This window comes from Camelus bactrianus, chromosome 4, assembly GCF_048773025.1.
Source record: "Camelus bactrianus isolate YW-2024 breed Bactrian camel chromosome 4, ASM4877302v1, whole genome shotgun sequence".
Classification (NCBI taxonomy): Eukaryota; Metazoa; Chordata; class Mammalia; order Artiodactyla; family Camelidae; genus Camelus; species Camelus bactrianus.
In genome coordinates this window covers 28,911,587-28,929,440 of record NC_133542.1, presented here as the reverse complement: position 1 = coordinate 28,929,440, position 17,854 = coordinate 28,911,587, and the positions used below count along the sequence as shown (strand labels likewise).

General features: G+C 35.8%; 1 protein-coding gene across 5 annotated transcripts in view; it reads left to right on the top strand.

Annotated features, from left to right (window-relative positions):
• KDM4C (lysine demethylase 4C) overlaps nucleotides 1-17,854 on the top strand; it is a 360,744-nt gene that overhangs the window by 223,596 nt on the left and 119,294 nt on the right. For all 5 annotated transcript variants that reach the window (XM_074361598.1, XM_074361600.1, XM_074361599.1 and 2 more), the window contains 3 exons: nucleotides 6,500-6,681; nucleotides 8,285-8,498; nucleotides 10,404-10,480. In XM_074361598.1, the coding sequence (XP_074217699.1) occupies nucleotides 6,500-6,681; nucleotides 8,285-8,498; nucleotides 10,404-10,480 (473 nt within the window). The remainder of the gene's footprint in view (nucleotides 1-6,499; nucleotides 6,682-8,284; nucleotides 8,499-10,403; nucleotides 10,481-17,854) is intronic.

Below are 17,854 nucleotides of genomic sequence, written 5' to 3'. Positions count from 1 at the left end.
TATTCAGTGATTTTTTGACTGAATGGGAGAATAAAGACTTTTTTTTTTGAAAGGATAAATCTTGAAATATTTATATGTAGGAGATAACTGGGTATCTGTTTAGATTGGCTCTTCTTTTCCAGTCTGTCTTGTCATGTTTAAAGTTTAGTGTTTAGGGCATACATTTTAAGTAATTTTCTGCGTGATCTTTGCAGAGATTTGCTGGAGGCCCCATAGGTTAAGCTGAGACCCAGAAGGGAAGGAAATGTCATGTGTTGAAGCCCAAGGTCTTGCTCCCTAATGAGTAGTGGCATTTTTATGGCTGGTCTCTCATACAACCTGTTGAAAACCCTGTAATTTAGATAAACTTACACTCATTTTGCAGATGAAGAAATTAAGGCTTAGAGTAATAACCAAACTTTAACAGCATAGATTACATGAATGAAAGCATTGTTTTAATTTATTCTACTAGATTTGGGTCAGAGCTCTACTCCTGTAGCCATGCTTACCTCAGAATTTGAATAACCATTGTTCTAGGTCACAAAGTCAAGGCTTTTGTTACATTTTTCCCCCTAATTTATTACATTGTTTAACTATATGATGTTTGTAACAGATTTCATCTTGTGATCATTTGAAGTAATATTTTAAATATTATTTTTAATGCCATCCTTTACTTATATAAACTTTTGAAAACTTATATATACTTTTATAGGAAAACCATAGTAAATTGTTTTATATAGAAAGTAAATAAATATAAGTACTTAATCATTAAAAATGAAAATGTGTATCTATGATAATCCCTGAGATTACCTCTTAGTGGGGCGTCCACCACACCTTGGGAAGTTTTATTAATTTAAGGGGAAAAGTTGCTCTCTGAACAATGGAGTATATCCCCAAATTGGTGCAAGTCTTAAGAAGAGTCTCTGAATAATTGCAGCAAGCCTGACTTGCTTTTCAGAACCAGAAAGTTCTCTGAATTCCCCGAGCTCCCAGCTTTCTAGGGGTCTCCCCTCCCCATCTTCAGTTGCTCTACAGGATTGAGTCTTTCCCCTGCAGGACCTTTCTGAGGGCTGTGGAGTCTCTGGATCAGCATCAGATAAGCTACTGACTTTCAGACTTTCCAGTTATATATGGACGAGGCACATTTCTAGTTATCCCTTTGAGACTAATTGTTCTTTTGAAAAACAGAATTGTTTATGGTCTTGAGGAGAGGTCACGTAGTGCAAGTGAGAATACTTCTGACAGCAAAGGTGTGACTTATTTTTCCCAAACCAGTCAATTTTCCAGACACCAACTGGGTGTCCTACAGTTTAATTGATTTCTGACACTAATAACTCAGTGTTAGCACAGCACCCATGGGTTAAGGTCTCAATCCAGTCTCAAAAGTTGCCCCCACTTCAGATGCCAATTGCAAGTCCTTACACTTGACCAATGGGCTATATAATCTGGTGGAGAGGTTCGTATAATTCCCTCCTCAGGTTTGATACTTTTCTAGAACGGTTCACAGAAGTCAAACACTTAGCTTACATTTAGTGATTTATAACTCAGGAACAGCCCCTAGAAAGAATGCACAGGGGCAAGGTATGGCGTCGGGGTATGTGTGTGCAGAACATTCATGCCCTCTTCATGTACATTACCCTCTGGACCTGGAAGCTCTCTGAACCCTGTTGTTTAGGGTTTTTATGGAGGCCCCATCATGTCCATGTGGTCAATTAAATCACTGTCTTTTGGCTATTAAACTCAATCTGCAACCTATCTCCCCCTCCCTCAGGCCAGAGATGGGGCTGAATTGCTAAGCCTGTAGTCCTGCGTTGGCCTTTCTGGTGACCAGCCCCCATCCTGAAGCTTTCTAGAAGCCCCCAGCCACCAGTCATCTCATTGCAGACAGAAGACACTTTTCAATTCTCAAATTCCAAGAGTCTTAGAAGCTCTGGTGTCAGGAACTAGGGGCTAAGACCAAATATTTTAACCAGTGATGTTCCTCTCACCCATATCACTCAGGAAATTCCTTATTTTAGAAGCTCTGTGCCAGAAACCAGGAGAAAGACCAAATATCTGTTTCTTTTTATATCACAATATCATAGTGAGTATTACTTGAATAGCAAGCAGGGACAATCATTTTGGAGAAAAATTTAAAACACATTGGAAGGATGGATAGGAGCTGTAAGCGTGCCACTTCTAAGGGGCTACTTACTGTGATCATATCTGCTTCTTACTGTAAAGACAGAAGTTGTGGTCAACCTCTCAGTACCAGCTGTCAGATACATAAATCAATCAAATATTGTGGTTTCACTTTTATTTCTTCTTGAGCACTGTTATTGGGTTCTGTGTGCATATCTATTTCCACTACCATTCTCCAAGAGCTTTTATTTCTGCCAGAAATATTCAGAGTCGGAGGCAAAGCTTGGTTTCCTAGGTATAAGTCAGAAAGAATTACTACTACAGCAGGTTTAGGATATTACGTTTATGATCAAAGAGCTTAGTACATGGTCTATAGGCAGGCAAGTTCTTTTATAAAATAAAAGTTTCCTGCAAGGAGCTGCTTGCACTTCTGTGAACTGAGAAGAACTCGTACAAGTTTAAGGAACTGCTCTATGTTTGGGTACATGCTTTTCTTGACTGTGCTGCGTTTGCTACATTTGAAAGTAGCAGTAATAAATGCATAAACAGTTACATTTATTTTCATAAAAAATAACAATTTTCTCTAACCATGAAAATAAAGAAAAGAATATCATTGTTTTACATTTTTTGAAAAGTTCTTTAATATTGGGTTTAGTAAAAGTTGGATTCTCATGTCTGCTTCTGCATTCAGTTGGATGGACCCTGTTCTGGTTGAAACATATTGAAGTATATGGTAGTTTTTTTTTTGTTTTTTTTTAAAGGTAAGTTGCAACATGCAATCTGAAATCCCATCAGTGAACCTTTTGTCTTTTGTCTCTTTAAGCTAAAAATTCATTGGTCTGCCTTGCACTTTGAGTGGCTCTTTTATGCATGTATGATTTTGTAACAGCATGCATTGGTAAATAAAAAACTGAGTCATGTAGGTCTTTTTATATAATATAAAAAGATTACATTTATTGTCACCACCAATCCTATCAGAAATAGCTTTAAGTATTTGGAAGTTTTCAGGCTCACAAAAGTGAATATACGTTTTCCAAAGTTCTAATTTTGACTCAGAAGCTTGAATTTTACTGTTGTCAAAATATACTGTCAATCATTTTTTTTAGATTAAAATGACAGCTTTCTTTGTTCACTTTCATGAAAATTCCTGCCAGACACCCAAGTCTGAATAACGATAGTTGTCTGAATCATTCTTTCAACTAAAACTGTTCCATGGAAAAAGCAGCTCATTCAACATGTGATTCAATTAATTGCACATGTGCTTTTCCCAAGACAACTATTGAACCTCAATGTGTAGCAGAAGTACTTTATGCACACATTCCATTTTATCACAAATTTAATAAAACTGATACTTTTTTTTTCACTTTATTAGGACATTGTTAAGAGAATTCTCCCCCTGCCAATCAGGCTTTCAGGATGAGACTCAGAGCTTCTGATTATTGCTGTGCTGGTATTAAAAAAAAGTGATATTATTACAATAATAGAAATATTGGTGTTTGTTAAATGCTCACAGTGTCTGTGTCCTTGTATGTTGAATATCTAATTTGATATTTTAAAAATCTAAAAATCTGTAAAATAGTATGGTGCAATTTCATTGCCTGTCATGTTACCAGGTGTATCATATAGTGAGGTAATTATACACCAGCGAGATTACAGTGAACCTTTAGAGGTTCATTAGTCAGCTGTAGTTGAAGAAGAGGAAGAGGAGAGGAAATTCCTAGGTATAGTGATACCAGTGATCAAAACACTTAAAAGGTACAGTGGAAAAACATCTTTCGTCTTCTGTACATTGGAAGGTAGAAACCATTTTTTTAAAAAGTAAGTGAATGAAGGTACACTAAAAATTGTAAAAACAGGAAAGGTGGTTAGAGGCTGAAAGGGAGGATTTTCAATTAGGATTATATGATGATGAGAGTATTTAGATATCCTAAAAGTACTTTCCCCCCCAGGGCAGTTACATGAATATCATGAATCTGAAAAAGGCAGTAGCCAAGTTTAGTCTTGGATAATGGTTCAGAGGTAAGCAAGAGTTCTTGGAGGCAGGAGGGATAAATAATTTGATGAGGTAATCTCAGGAAGACAAAATCCTTACCTTCAAGAATGTGCCAATATTTTTTACTTTAAAACCTCAGTTAAAATCTGAATAATCATCATTATGTACTTATAATTAAATGCAGTCTCTTTTTCTCCTCTCATAAAATATTGCAACATAGAATTGATAACCAGATCATATGAACATAAGATGATAGGATGGATTTTACATAATCTATGCGTTATACATCACTTAAGAATTTACAGAGAATTTTAGCACTTTATAGAGTTTAAAAAGAAGTTTTACATTGACTATTTCACTTTAATATTAAAAAGAAAAAAAATCCCTGAAATTGGTGAGAAAGGAATTATAACCATGTGAAAATCTGTCTTACTGAAAGCCACACCCCTTCTGAATCGAAGACTTTGAATTCAGGGTTAGGTCTCTGGACTGACAGTTCCCTGTACTTGGTACTGTGCACCATCGCTGCCATGCTGCTTTTAATTTACACGATTCCATAGTTCTGGTGTTCCCCGCATACTCTGGCCCAGAGAGCATCCAAACAGACGACAAATGCTGTTTGGGCCAGAGTATGACTTCATTTTAGGGGAAGGACAGCTGTAGAGCAGGGCCCTCTACCAGGTCAGTGTTGAGGAGATTTGAGGACAAGCTCAAGTTATATCAGGCTATCCTGGATCAAGTCTTGCCCTCACCCTCCTGCTCTCTAGCTCCCTTGCTAGAAAAGTTGTTCTTTCCCCTACTTCTTGTTCATTTTCACTAGGCTCTAAGAATTAAATAGTATTTCCTTCATCCCTAAGAATATTTTGAGAACTCATCACATTAACTTATTACCAACTAGAGGGATAAGAACATCATCCATCTTGTGTGTTTCAATCTTTTATAGTAAAGCAAATGATGTGATAAATTTATTACAAGCCAAAAAGTAGCAACATTTATTTGAACCCAAGGTTTTTTTTTTCTTCTTTTGTTTAGATCTCATTTTTAGTATATATGTTGGAGATATTAGCCTATGAATTAAGGACTTAATGATATTTCAAGTTCCTGGTTAACTTTACACTCCCATTTTTCAGTTGTCAAATTTTAGTCTTCACAGTAAATCTTGTATTGTGTATAATAGGGAAATTGAGGTGGAAACTTAGTGTTTAATGCCAGATTACTTTATTTCAATTGTAGGCAAAGGTTCTTACCTTTTGTTTCAAACACTGCCTCATAATAAATACTAAGCATTTCCCTTGTTGATAATAATACCAATAATAATACCACCACCACCACCAGGATCATAACCATTTGCTTCAGTTGGCGTCTGATGTCTTTTCAGTTATTTCCAGCCTCATTTAGCCCTTCCTTTTTTCCACTCGAGCAAATCCACATTGACTTTTCCTAAAACACATTAGTTAACAAGACAAGGGCTAGAGCATGTCAGTTCACAGGAATACCCCTTCTGGGACTTGCGGACATTGCTCTCCAGCATTTATTTGTGGCACTGAGGCTGCTGCTGGTGGGGAGTTTAGAGTGTATCACAGCTGCAGATGTTAAGTACCAGATGTAGCTGTGGCTGCTGCCGCCTACTTTGATACACTGTCCTCTGCTATAGACAGGAGGGATTTTTTCTTTTAACTTGTATCTTTCTCTACTTTTTTTTTTTTTTTGCCTTCTATAAAATTTTGTGAAATGATGTTTTTGTGGAGTAGATCTCTGCGCCTTTCATGTGGACAGATGCTTAAGAGATTTGACCCTCTTCGGGGGAATCATATTGAACAAGTAAGATTTGACATAAGGATTGTCTTTTATATCCATGTAATGGCGGTATATTGCTTGGCACATGAGAAGTGCTCTGTAAATGTTATTTGCCATGAATTTTGAACCCAAAAGTGGATTAAATGAAATCCAATTAATAAATTTTTGTTAAGTCATGTGCTGTGTTAGGTGAGGAAACTAAAAATATTGGTAAGGCAGGTAGTGGCTAGTGAACTCTGCCAGCTAGGAGATAATCTCACACATGTAAACTCTTCTACCCCATGTTAGGTAGGTGTCATGGTAGCACTAGAAACATGGAAGTCAAAGCCAGAGTTAAAAGGAGGGAGCGATTTGGTCATTCCTGGTGGGGATGGGGAAGGTGTCGAAAGGAGGATGGTTGGTCTGGCCATCAGATCTGAGGTAGTCCTTGAAGACGAGGAGAATGAAGATCTTGTTCCGTTTCTCTCAGAATGTATTTGAAAGATAAACTAGGTTTCCTGTCCGACATTAATATCACAGACACCTGGAATGTGTGCTTCTTTTATAAGCAGGACTGTTGTTTTTCCCTAAGTCCTCTGCTCACTGTGTTTTCATACCTTTTCTCTTCAGAGTTGCTTGAGGTTCCATCGATTGAGGAGGAAGTGGAAGAAACCGAGTCTTGGGCAAAGCCTCTGGTCCACCTTTGGCAGACAAAGTCCCCGAACTTTGTGGCTGAGCAGGAGTATAACGCAGCCATGGGTAGGATGGAGCCGCACTGCGCCATCTGTGCTCTCCTCAGGCCCTACTACAAGGTAGGCCTGCCAGGGCCACCTCCACTGTGGCGCTTTCTGGTGACTGAGACATGCAGGCGCACCATTGTAGGCTAGTGTGCACACGCAGAGGAAGACAGTAATACTTCTGTAGAAGTGGGCACCATGAAACAGCAAACAGAATTTCTGAGTGCCACTCTGACAGTGCTTTATCATTTTTGAATGTCTTGGTTTATTTCAGACAGAGGGCAATTCCAACCTTTCTTTCTACCCTTTTCACCAAGAAACACAGAACTTAAAGGTTAAGAATAGTAGACGCTTGCCAAGGGAGAACTTAGCCTAGTCTCTGCTTTATGTTTGAAAATATTGCTCTCAATAGAATAAATGTCAGCTCTGGGCCCACATTTAAAACATCTCTCTTCATCTTCCCATGTGGAACATACAAAAGATACAGCAGGACTCGATACAACCCGAATTGTCCAGTTCACCCTCATCAGCCAGCTATGCGTAATATTATTTTCAAGTGTCATTTCATATATGTTATGCTGATAGCATCTTAGGTCACAGAGGGCCACATTCTCCAGCACTGACACAAAGAAAGTGATCTTTAGGAATCTGGTAAGGGTAGAACCACATGTTCATTTTAAGATGCAATGTATTATGAAGTGTATTGGTGTAAACAATGTGTCTGGGTTATATTTTCACTAACAGAACCAGAAATGTTTCATTCAAGATCACATCGTTCTTAGATTTCCATGTACAGTAATTCTCTTCAGACATTTCAGAGCATGAAAATGTGTGACATGCCACATTCTCAGACCTTTGTTAATAGAGGAAGTAGTTTATTCACTTGTCTTTGAATGTGACAGTGGTGAGTTCAGCGTTATTTTTGTTTCCCTTTTAGTCATTGAATTTCTGTGTTTCTTTGGAAGAACGTACCTTTTTCTTGATTCTTATTTCTTTATCATAATCTGCATATTTCCCCAATAATTTAAAGATTCCAACTAAAATGATAAGATTGGGGGAAATTTTTTAATATAAGGTCTCTGGGGATAAGAAGATAGCTCATTAATTAGTCTCAAAGAAACACTAAACACTTTTCTTATATTTTGGTGAGAGATGACAATTTTGTTTTACACATTATCTTTTCTTATTTAATGACATTTGTTAGATCTTTCTGTCTTGCTGTTTTAAAACTTTGTGGTGAGACAAAAGCCTTCAAAAACTTTCTAAATACTGTCGTACCAATTAGAACTGAGGTCTTTAAGATGCTCCTTCAGGGTGTAACCAGGTAAGATTCACTGTTACATGTTAACCTAGTGCTAATACAGAAGCAAAAAATGTTCATCAGAAGAATCGATGCTTTTTAGAAACTGTTTATGTAAGAACGTAATTTTAGTAGCTCATCACTATCTGTACCAGCAGATGCACAGAATATCTCTTGTTCCTACAGCTTAGCTTCCGGATGGGAGCCTGAGGAACAGCATTGGTAAAAAGCTAATAATTGGGTCAAGGAGAACAAGAGGAAGAACGGAAGCTGGAAGTTAGTGGACGAAACAGCTGTTAGTGGATCTAAGGACCAGAGCAAGTGATCTGAGCTTTTTTCTGTATTTTTTCACTAATGTGGAAATATTGTGTTTTTCAGCCAGATAGCAGCAATGAAGAAAATGATTCTAGATGGGAGACAAAATTAGACGAAGCAGTTACTTCAGGTGGAAAGACTAAGCCCCTCATTCCAGAGATGTGTTTTATTTATAGTGAAGAAAATATAGAATATTCTCCACCTAATGCCTTCCTGGAAGAGGATGGAACAAGTCTTCTGATTTCCTGTGCAAAGTGCTGCGTACGGGTTCATGCAAGTAAATGAGTCTGTCCTTCATTAATCGCTGGCTTTTCTGTGCTTCACGTAGTCTTTCTTTCCCACCCTTTTATAACTTGTCAAATCTATCACATGGAACTATTGGCATTATTAGATCATCCTTTCTCACATTTCTTTTAGTGAAAGTTTGAGTAGGTGTAATCATCCCTTTTTCTCCAGTTTTATGCAGTGGAGAGCTGGTCTGATTTGATTGATTTGTTTGTTTGGGGTTTGGCATGGGGTCATGGTGGGACTCCTTTCACACACTTGAATTTTACTTATTTTAAGATACAGTTTGTAAAAACTTAATTTTAATCTTTGATGTTGATTCATGATTATTTTCCTTTGTAACTTTTTAAAGATAAATGGATATTCTTTTGGTGATCTGGGAATTTAAATTTAGCTATTGAGTTAAATTTTTATTCTTTGTATAGGTAGGGAGATCTTCATTGCCTTTGAGGGGAAAACAGTCCTTACAGTTGTTTTGCCCCAAGAGAGATGGTCAGGCTCCACATCTGCCTCAATTTGGCATTTTTACATAACTGCATACATGCTGAATACATTATTTTAGATTGGCCTGCCATGTGAACCCTCTAAAATGTACAAAATGGATCTCTTATACATCACAGTTCTACTGTAAAGCATTTTAATATTCCAGATCTTACTAAGTCGTATGTTGTATTGACATGCATGGTGTGAGCCTATCAGTGTAATATGAATGGTTTATATTATAGGCATTGCCTTCTGTATTTAACCCACAGTAACACCCCTCTTATATTAAGGTTGAAATTGCCTTGCTATCTAGCTTTTTTTTTTTTATTAATTAGATACTGTTACCTTCCTTAAGGGGTTTGAACATAATGTGTTTAAAATATAATTATATGAATAATCCTATTTATTTCTATCAATTTGTAACACACACACACACACGCATATATATACATACACACATTCACTCTATATTGTTATATGTATATAAGAAGCAAACCACCATTTCACAAACAAATTAGAATTTAATTTTGATTCCAGAATGCACTAGCTATGCAACTTAGCTGTAATGTTTTATGAACATGTGCTTGAACTAAACATTTTATGGCCTTGGTTAACTATGATAGGCTTTTCTTTGGGTAATTACATTTCTGTTATTTTCCCTTCCCACGTCAAATGTTGGATCCTAAAAATTACTCATTTAAATTTTACTCATTTAAATCTTTCAAAATCCTCTTTTTTTTCAGGAAGCTAGTGTAACACATGTTTGTTGGTACCATATAATTGCTACATATATTTTACATCATCAGCTATCTCTTTACATAGTTATTTTGAGTCAGGCGTGTACTGAATAGACAAGTAGAATTGAAGACATCTCTTCATCACTAACCATGAATTGTGTGTCCTTTGTCTCTATCACTGAAATTAAAGCTAATTAAACATAATTTTTGAAATGCAGTTTTAAATTAATTTTTATGCACATAATTTTATGTACATTATCATTGTGTCAAAGTTTATTTATTGTGTTATTTTAAAACTTCCCCAAACTTTGCTTCATGAATTGCAATTTATTTTGAAGTGTATTTAACATGAGTAAATGACCAGGCCTGGCAGTTTAGAAGTTTTATATTGTCCATTCGAGTATTATCATCAGCATTCTCTGTGATAACTATTGTGAGCACTAATAACTGTCAGAATGCACACTCTCATGTTTCCTGGCACTGATACCGTACTAGCTATGAGGCATGAGAGCCAGAAGTACCTTTGAGACAGCCGTGCTTATGTTTTGTTCTAAGCAGTGAGAATCAAAAATAGTATGGTAGGCCATTGTTCTGATTTTATTTATTAAGTGCTAGAATGTGTAATATTGTCAAAATGTAAAAGACTTAATTAATAGAGCCATACTATTATTTTATAGGTTGTTATGGTATCCCTTCTCATGAGATCTGTGATGGATGGCTTTGTGCCCGGTGTAAAAGAAATGCATGGACAGCAGTAAGTGGCTTATTTTAGTACCTTTTAAATCCTCTTCTCACTCCATCCACTGTGGAGCTATTTAAATCTAGTGGTAAGACAAGACTGTACACATGCTTTTGTGTGCAGTTCCATACTTACCTGTATTTCTAATCTTCTTTTTCCAAATCATCCTATTAGTAGCTGGATATTAATTGTGGAAATGTTAAATAAATTGCTAGGCATCACTCCTCTATTCAGAAACCTACAGAGACTACTAGTTGATTAGAGTATGTCCAAAATATTGCTTCATTTTTTGCCCAGCTCTATTTTGAATTCTTGAAAATAAGTATTCTAAATAACAGTGAAGGTGGGAATCTTCATGCTAATTCACAACTTTCCAACTTGCATGAGGTGTTTCCCCACTCATTCATTCATACATTCATACTTCAACAAATTTTAGATTGTTTGCTCTGTTCCAGACATTGCTGTGAACATGAGACAGAACCTTCAACAACAGATGATTCCCTACTCAGAGGACACAGATTTCTCTTCACTTCAATTATTTTTCTTGAAGACCCTGTTGAAACTTTAGCTTACTTGCAAATAATTGCATTTCATTCCACTAATCCACTATGTCGCCCATTTTGCCATTTGATTATGTGCTGCCTTAATTTTTCTTAAAAATTCTCTTTCAAGATGTATAAGAACATTGCTGAAAGTGAGAACCTGTCAGATCTCAAGACTGCAGAGCTCAGAGCAGATGCTCAGCTTGGTTTCAATTGCAATAGTAGCATTTTCTTTATTCCTTAATGATCTCTAATGACAATGAATTAAATTTACTTGCAACCAAAGTTAAAAACCTGAAGGACAATATAAGGACAATGCCTTGCATGATGAAAATTTATGTCATGATAATGTATGTTTAGCTCTGTGTTTAAATAGACATACGGTGACTATAAATTAAAGGTGTCTGTGAGAATGTGTTTCTGTATGATTTTAGTGTTGGCATTCACTTTGGGTAGTAAGGGGAAAATGGGCAAAATATGGACACTATCATCCAAATAATCTGATCTATTTGAAGTTAGAGGTAATTTCTCCAACTTAAGAATTCTTTTCATTAGTAGGCCCAGAAAACATTCTGGTATTTCCTTTGGTGTGATATGATGCTAACATAATCTGTGTAAAAGTACAGCATCTTTAAAACAACCAGGAAGTCCTGCTATAATGAATATATTCAGCTCTTGTTTACCATGCTGGTTCTATCCCTGTTATATGATCCAAAGTAAAGCCTTGGAGAGTCAGTTTTACCAATGATGTTCTCTCATTCACTCTGAAGTATAGATGTAGAAATTAGAGATATTCTAACACAGTTCACCAAGGCATGAACAGTTCTCTGTTCTGTCCACAGTTACTGCTTGGCTCCTGTGCTCACACACCGAGCAGTCCTGTTATCCAAGGTACCACTGTCCTTTGCATGACAGAGCCAGGGCCAGGCCTAGGCCAGCCACCCTGATTCTAAGGCTGCTGCTGACCAGTTATGTCGTTTTCCTATAGCATGTCCTAAGAAGGAAATACTTAGATTAATCACTCTCTGCAATTGATTTAAAGCATCTTTCTATTAATCTTAACCCCCCTGCACACTTGGAAAACACAGTGTGCTTTTTGTATTTTAGTATTGATACCTTGTAAATCTCTTTTAATTTGCAATTAAAGTGGGAGCTCTTGAATACAACTTTACATTGATTTTTTAGACCTACATAATTTCTTAGTTTTAATTGGAAATGACCTGAATTCAGTCAGCCAATTGTTTTTTTCAATTTATCCATTTTGAATGAACTTTGTCTATAAATCTTTGTTTCTAAATTTTTCTCCTGAGAAATAATTGAATTGCAGTTTAAGCATTGCAGAGAAGTAACTGATGATACTGATATTCTGGCTTTAACACCCTTATTTAGTGTGGCAGTGAGTGTTGCAGTATTAATTTTTGCTAAGCACTTAAGTATGATTCTTTGGATTTTGTGGCTGGAATGACTGCATTTTGAAAGTACACTTAGACTTGCCTTCTTAGAAATCAATCTCACATTGTCAGTTTTAGGTTCCAGAGGATCCCTAGACCTTTTAAATGGAAACTCTAATAAAGCTAATGGAAATCTAACAATGCAGCTGGGGTTAGTTGATATTTCATTGCTGGCTTGTATTTCACTAACTCTAATTACTAATTACTTCTTTGGGTTTTCTTTTTAAACGTAGCTTGTGAAGGTGAGACTTAATCATCATGAATACAAAACATGCCAATAGCATATTTTGGTTGGGATATAAGTTTATACAACAAATGTGATTGCTTCAGTTATTTCTGTTTCCTTTTATGATTAGTGCTTTGAAAATCTTGAGGGTATGAAGAGGGTAGCCTGAAACACCTTGTATTCATTTTCATGAGGTATGTGTGAGAATTGTATGTGGTAGTTCTATTTTTTAAAGATTCTTCTTAAAAGAGTGTCTGTTGATAGGTGAATGGATAAAGAAAAGGTGGTGTGTGTTTATGTTGTATGTACGGTATGTGGTGTGTGTGTATAGTGTGTGTATACACATAAAATAAATATTATTCAGCCATTAAAAAAAGAAGGAAATCTTGCCATTTGCAGTAACATGCATTAACCTGGAGAACATTATGCTATATGAGATAAGTCAGACAGAGAAGGACAAATACTGTATGCTCTCATGTATATATGGAATCTAAAAAAATTACTGAACTTAATAGATACAAAACATACATTGGTGATTGCCAGGGCGGGTGGTAGGGGGAGTAGGGGAAATGGGTGAAGGTGGTCAGTGGGTACAAACTTTAGTTATAAGATAAATACATTCTGGGGATCTAATATACTGCATGGTGACTATAGTTGACAATACTTTATTAGATACTTGACAGTTAACAAGAGAGTAGATATTCAGTGCTCTTACCACACACACAAAAAGGTAACTATGTGAGGCGATGGATACATTAACTAACCTTATTGTGGTAATTATTTCTCAGTATATGGCTATATCAAATCATCACATTGTACAACTTAAGCTTACACAATATGTCAATTATATTTCAATAAAACTGGCAAAAAAGAGGGAAAATGTAATAGTAACTGTATCATAGAGATAAGCATCAATAATTTAAATTTTGAAAGCAAAGGCATCTTAGAGATTATTCATCTAATCCCAGACAGTAAATAAATCGATAAATTCATACATTAGCAGGTTTCGTCAACTTCAACTTGGGCCTGGCAGCTTACGATGTATGCCAGGCTGGAATCAGTGCTCATAGACCAGCTGTCTTTTACTGACCAATTCTAAAGAGCAGGAATCACTCTGGACCAAACTGTCCTGCTAGTTTTTAAGTAATTGGAGGCGATAACTTAGTCTCCTTTCTCTCTATAACACCCCTGACACCTGGTATAGTGATGGGTCATTCCTGAACTAGTAAAGCCTTTATCTGTGACCATTATATCAGTTAAAATAAGAAGCAAAAAGCTGTATTGCAGCTTTAACTGCATGTGTTAGAGGAAGAGATTTGTTACACATTTCGAATTATACTCGAACTTGGATTCTAGAGTCCTGGCTCTGTGCTCAAATTCAAATGAAGTGAAATGAAACAGTTAAAGAATTCCCCAAATACCCGTCTGTCCTGAGATTCAGGTTATATATCTCATAGTTCTTATTAAGTACCATTGCTTTGTGCCTGTTTGTCCTATTTCACTACTGCTCAGATGAATAGATCAGTATGAAAGCTATGTTTGAGTTCATGGTTTATAACCCAGCTTTATTAGATTATTTTATTTTCAGCTCTGTTTGCTTCCAGCCCTTTTCTGACTGTGTAATTCATTTTGGAGCAATTTCTACTCCTTCATTATAGTAGCACTTTACAGTGCATTCTCAACATCACCAAGTTCTGTTTTTAGGTGTTGAATGTCACTACTCTGATTCTAGGATGTGTTTCTTGTTATTTTGAGCCTTAATTTGAATCTAATCACTGTTGACCTAAATTGCTAGTGTTTGTATCTAGTCTGTTTATTGATTTCCATTTTATAATGACTTCAAGTTACTGCTAAGTAAAAATATAATGCTAATATTCTCACTGTAAAAATACATAATTTGTATGGCTTTCTTTCAGAATTCTCACCTGACATTTTCTTTTTTATCCCTACATTGAAAAACTGTTTTTGAGTCTGGGTATTGCTGTGAAATAATACCTGAACACTACTTTAGGACTATACTTCTAATTTTGGAGGAGGATGTTAAATGTCTGGAATGAGCTGGGACCCTAAATACTTACTTTTATTCTAAAAAATAATAGCCCGTGGGCTTACTACTATGTAGAGTATTAAGAGGTAGTATGCTAATAAGTCATAGGAAGATTTTCTTTAATATTGTCTAAAAATTTATAATATGGAATTCTAAAGAAAAAGAAGCAGGTTAAGAGGTTAAAGAGGAATATGGATGAAATTTTCTCTTTTTAAAATTTAGGGATAATGTAGCTCTTTGGGGATTGTTTCTTTCCAGGAAATTTGGATGTTTCTTCAGAGGCCTTTCAGGGGGTGGGGACTGTGAGGTTTTGTTTTAGTGCCACAAATGGGAGTGAAAACTGCATGGGAAGATTGGTAATTTAACATAATGGAAAGTCACATCTTACTCAGATTTATGACTTTAACAGACCACGAGTTGCCAGTCTTCTGTCCAAAGTAGCATTAAGCCTGTGTTGCAGTTTTTCATTGTCAGTGTGAAAAATTCCAAAGAAAGTATCGTTTCTGCTATGTCTTACTAGGGTGATTTTTTATTACCTTAAATAATTCTTGGGCAGGAAGGCATTAGCTCACATACCTATAATCTAAACAAAATCTTAATTAAAGGAAGATTTAAAAGCAATGTAATGAGAAAATCTGACTAGAGATATATATCTAGGGCCTCTTCTGACCCTAAAATCCCTTGATGCTGAGTTGTTTTGTGTTTCCATTTTGCCTTAATTAGTTTTCCTTAAGAATTGGGCACCTTCAGGAAAACTAAATTTATTTATGCACTTCTTAACTTAGTCAGAGGTGATAAGTAACAGAAGAGTGTAGGATTTGAGGTGACATTGGTAATGATTGGCTGGATCAGTGTAGTTTTTATGTGTGAAGGGAAACTTTTATTGGTTTTTAAAAAGTGACTTCAAAGCCCTACTATAACTTTACGTGCCTGATGTTCAGGAATGCACAGTAATACACACACACACACGTCCCTCTGGATTTCTTTTTATTTCAATATATCTTTTACTTCATGTAGGAGAATTTGTTTAAATATTTTCATTTGAAAGTAATACAGTAAAAAACACAACTGTATATTATATTCTTGGATGAATATTGCCATGCTATGAGCATGTAGATTTGGAAATGGAAAATTTAAACATTTAAAGATTAGAATTTTCATTCTGTATAATGAAGTGCATAAACTAGGTGACTGCACACATTTATTATCTATTGAAGAGCATTTATTGTACTCTGTAGAATAATAGAGTTGTATTATATCTGCATAACAAAGATAGCATTCTGGTTTTTTTCCCCCAGAATGGTTTTAAGAAATCGAAACCAAAACATGAAATAGGTTTTTACCTTGGCCACGTATTTATTCACTGTACCCTTTATTTTGCTTATTTGTTTGTTTTTTAAAAACAGACTAACAGATATGAGCAAGCTTTTCCTTGATGATCATTTGATAGTAGCATTTTCTTTCCTCTTACAAAGAGCGGAATATGCAGTTGCAGTGATTAAAAACCAACATTTTGATATCTTTTTATTTATTTTTTATTGCTTGATTGTAAATAAGTGGTATGTATAGATTGAGTAATGGTTGCAATTCATGTTCTCCAAGGCTGCACATAGCTATTTTTTGGCTTTTGATAGAAAGTAAGGTCTTCTTTGTGCGTAAATCATAGTCACAAAGTTAAAATCTAGAAATACCTGAGGAAGTGGTCTTTTTTTTTTCTTTTCCAGTTTTATTATGCAGAATTATTACAGTTTGATTGCACATACACATTATATTGCATGTAAAGACATATAAACAGTATACTGCACATTTTCTTAGTTTTCATGTATGTACTAATTTATTGTTTCTAAGAACAGATTAAATCTTTAGCTTTTTAAACTTACATAGTTATCAAAGGAGGAAGTGGTCTTTAAACCCACAGTGTTGCTAAAGCTTTTGAGCTAGAGAATCTGTGTCATTTGTTGGAACATATGTATCTAAACTCTTAATCTTTGGAATGTACCTTCATCTTAACTCTCAACTCTTAAGGCTCAGGTGAAAATGGTCAACTTCTTGAAAAGTTGGTAACTCATGACATCTTTGGCACCCACAAAGCCTCAACCCCTGTAACGCTATTTACTTGGCCTAATGATGGAGAAAACTGGTCTGTTAGGTAGAATGTGACTTCTACATTGCATTGAGGCTGGTCCTGTAGATAGGGGCACATCTGATATGAAGTGACCCTAACCACACCGTGTTAAATCCGAAGGTGGTGCTTTATCCTCTCTTTCTGACATGGAAATTCTCTTAGGGTAGAGTATTAAAGAACATTTGTGTGGTTGAGGATTATGTTACCCTTATCCCTTAATACAACCTTCACATATTCTCTCCTCAAATAAAAATAGTGGTACTGCTAAGAGATGTTAGAATTGCCAATCATTTGCCTCTTGGAAGGCAATGATTTTTTTTTTTAAAAAATTTGTTTTTAAAAAATTAGTTGTCATCTTTAAACTTTTGACCTACAAATTCAGAATAACTATTGATTTAAAAATAAAGTAAAATAAGCAAGGGTAGAATTTTCCTAGCTTCCATAAAATTAAATACTGACAAAGACTAAAGAGTTCTTCATCTATCTCAGAAATCTAATTTTACAGATACTGAGCCAGGGGTTTGAGAGAGTAAGTCCTTTGCTCAGAATCACCCCTCTGTATGGGAGGAGAGCCCAGATTCATAGCAGTATTGAGGCCTCTAGATTCCCAGACCCAGACTCTTTTTTACCCCTCCTCAGTTGCTTGTTTTTAGAGTAGAAAGAAGGCTGAACAACTGGCCCAATTCTGAACAAGGTAGTTGAATGATTTTTGTTTGTTTACATTGAAAATTAAGCCAGCACTCATAGTGTAACTGGTTATCTACTTAATATGAAATAATTAGCATTACTGGTTGGTTGAGTATAGCAGTTTCCTTACTTTTTCATACTGATTCTAGTTTCTGCCTGGGGGACCTTTCCCAACAGTGGATAATCTCCTGAATCTAGTTTCCTAACTGACAACCTCATTGACATTTTTTTCTAACGAAGAGCTCTGAAGTGGCTTTGTAGGTCAGAGCCATCGATTTTTAGATCAGATTGGCTTAAGGCCTTGAGAGGGC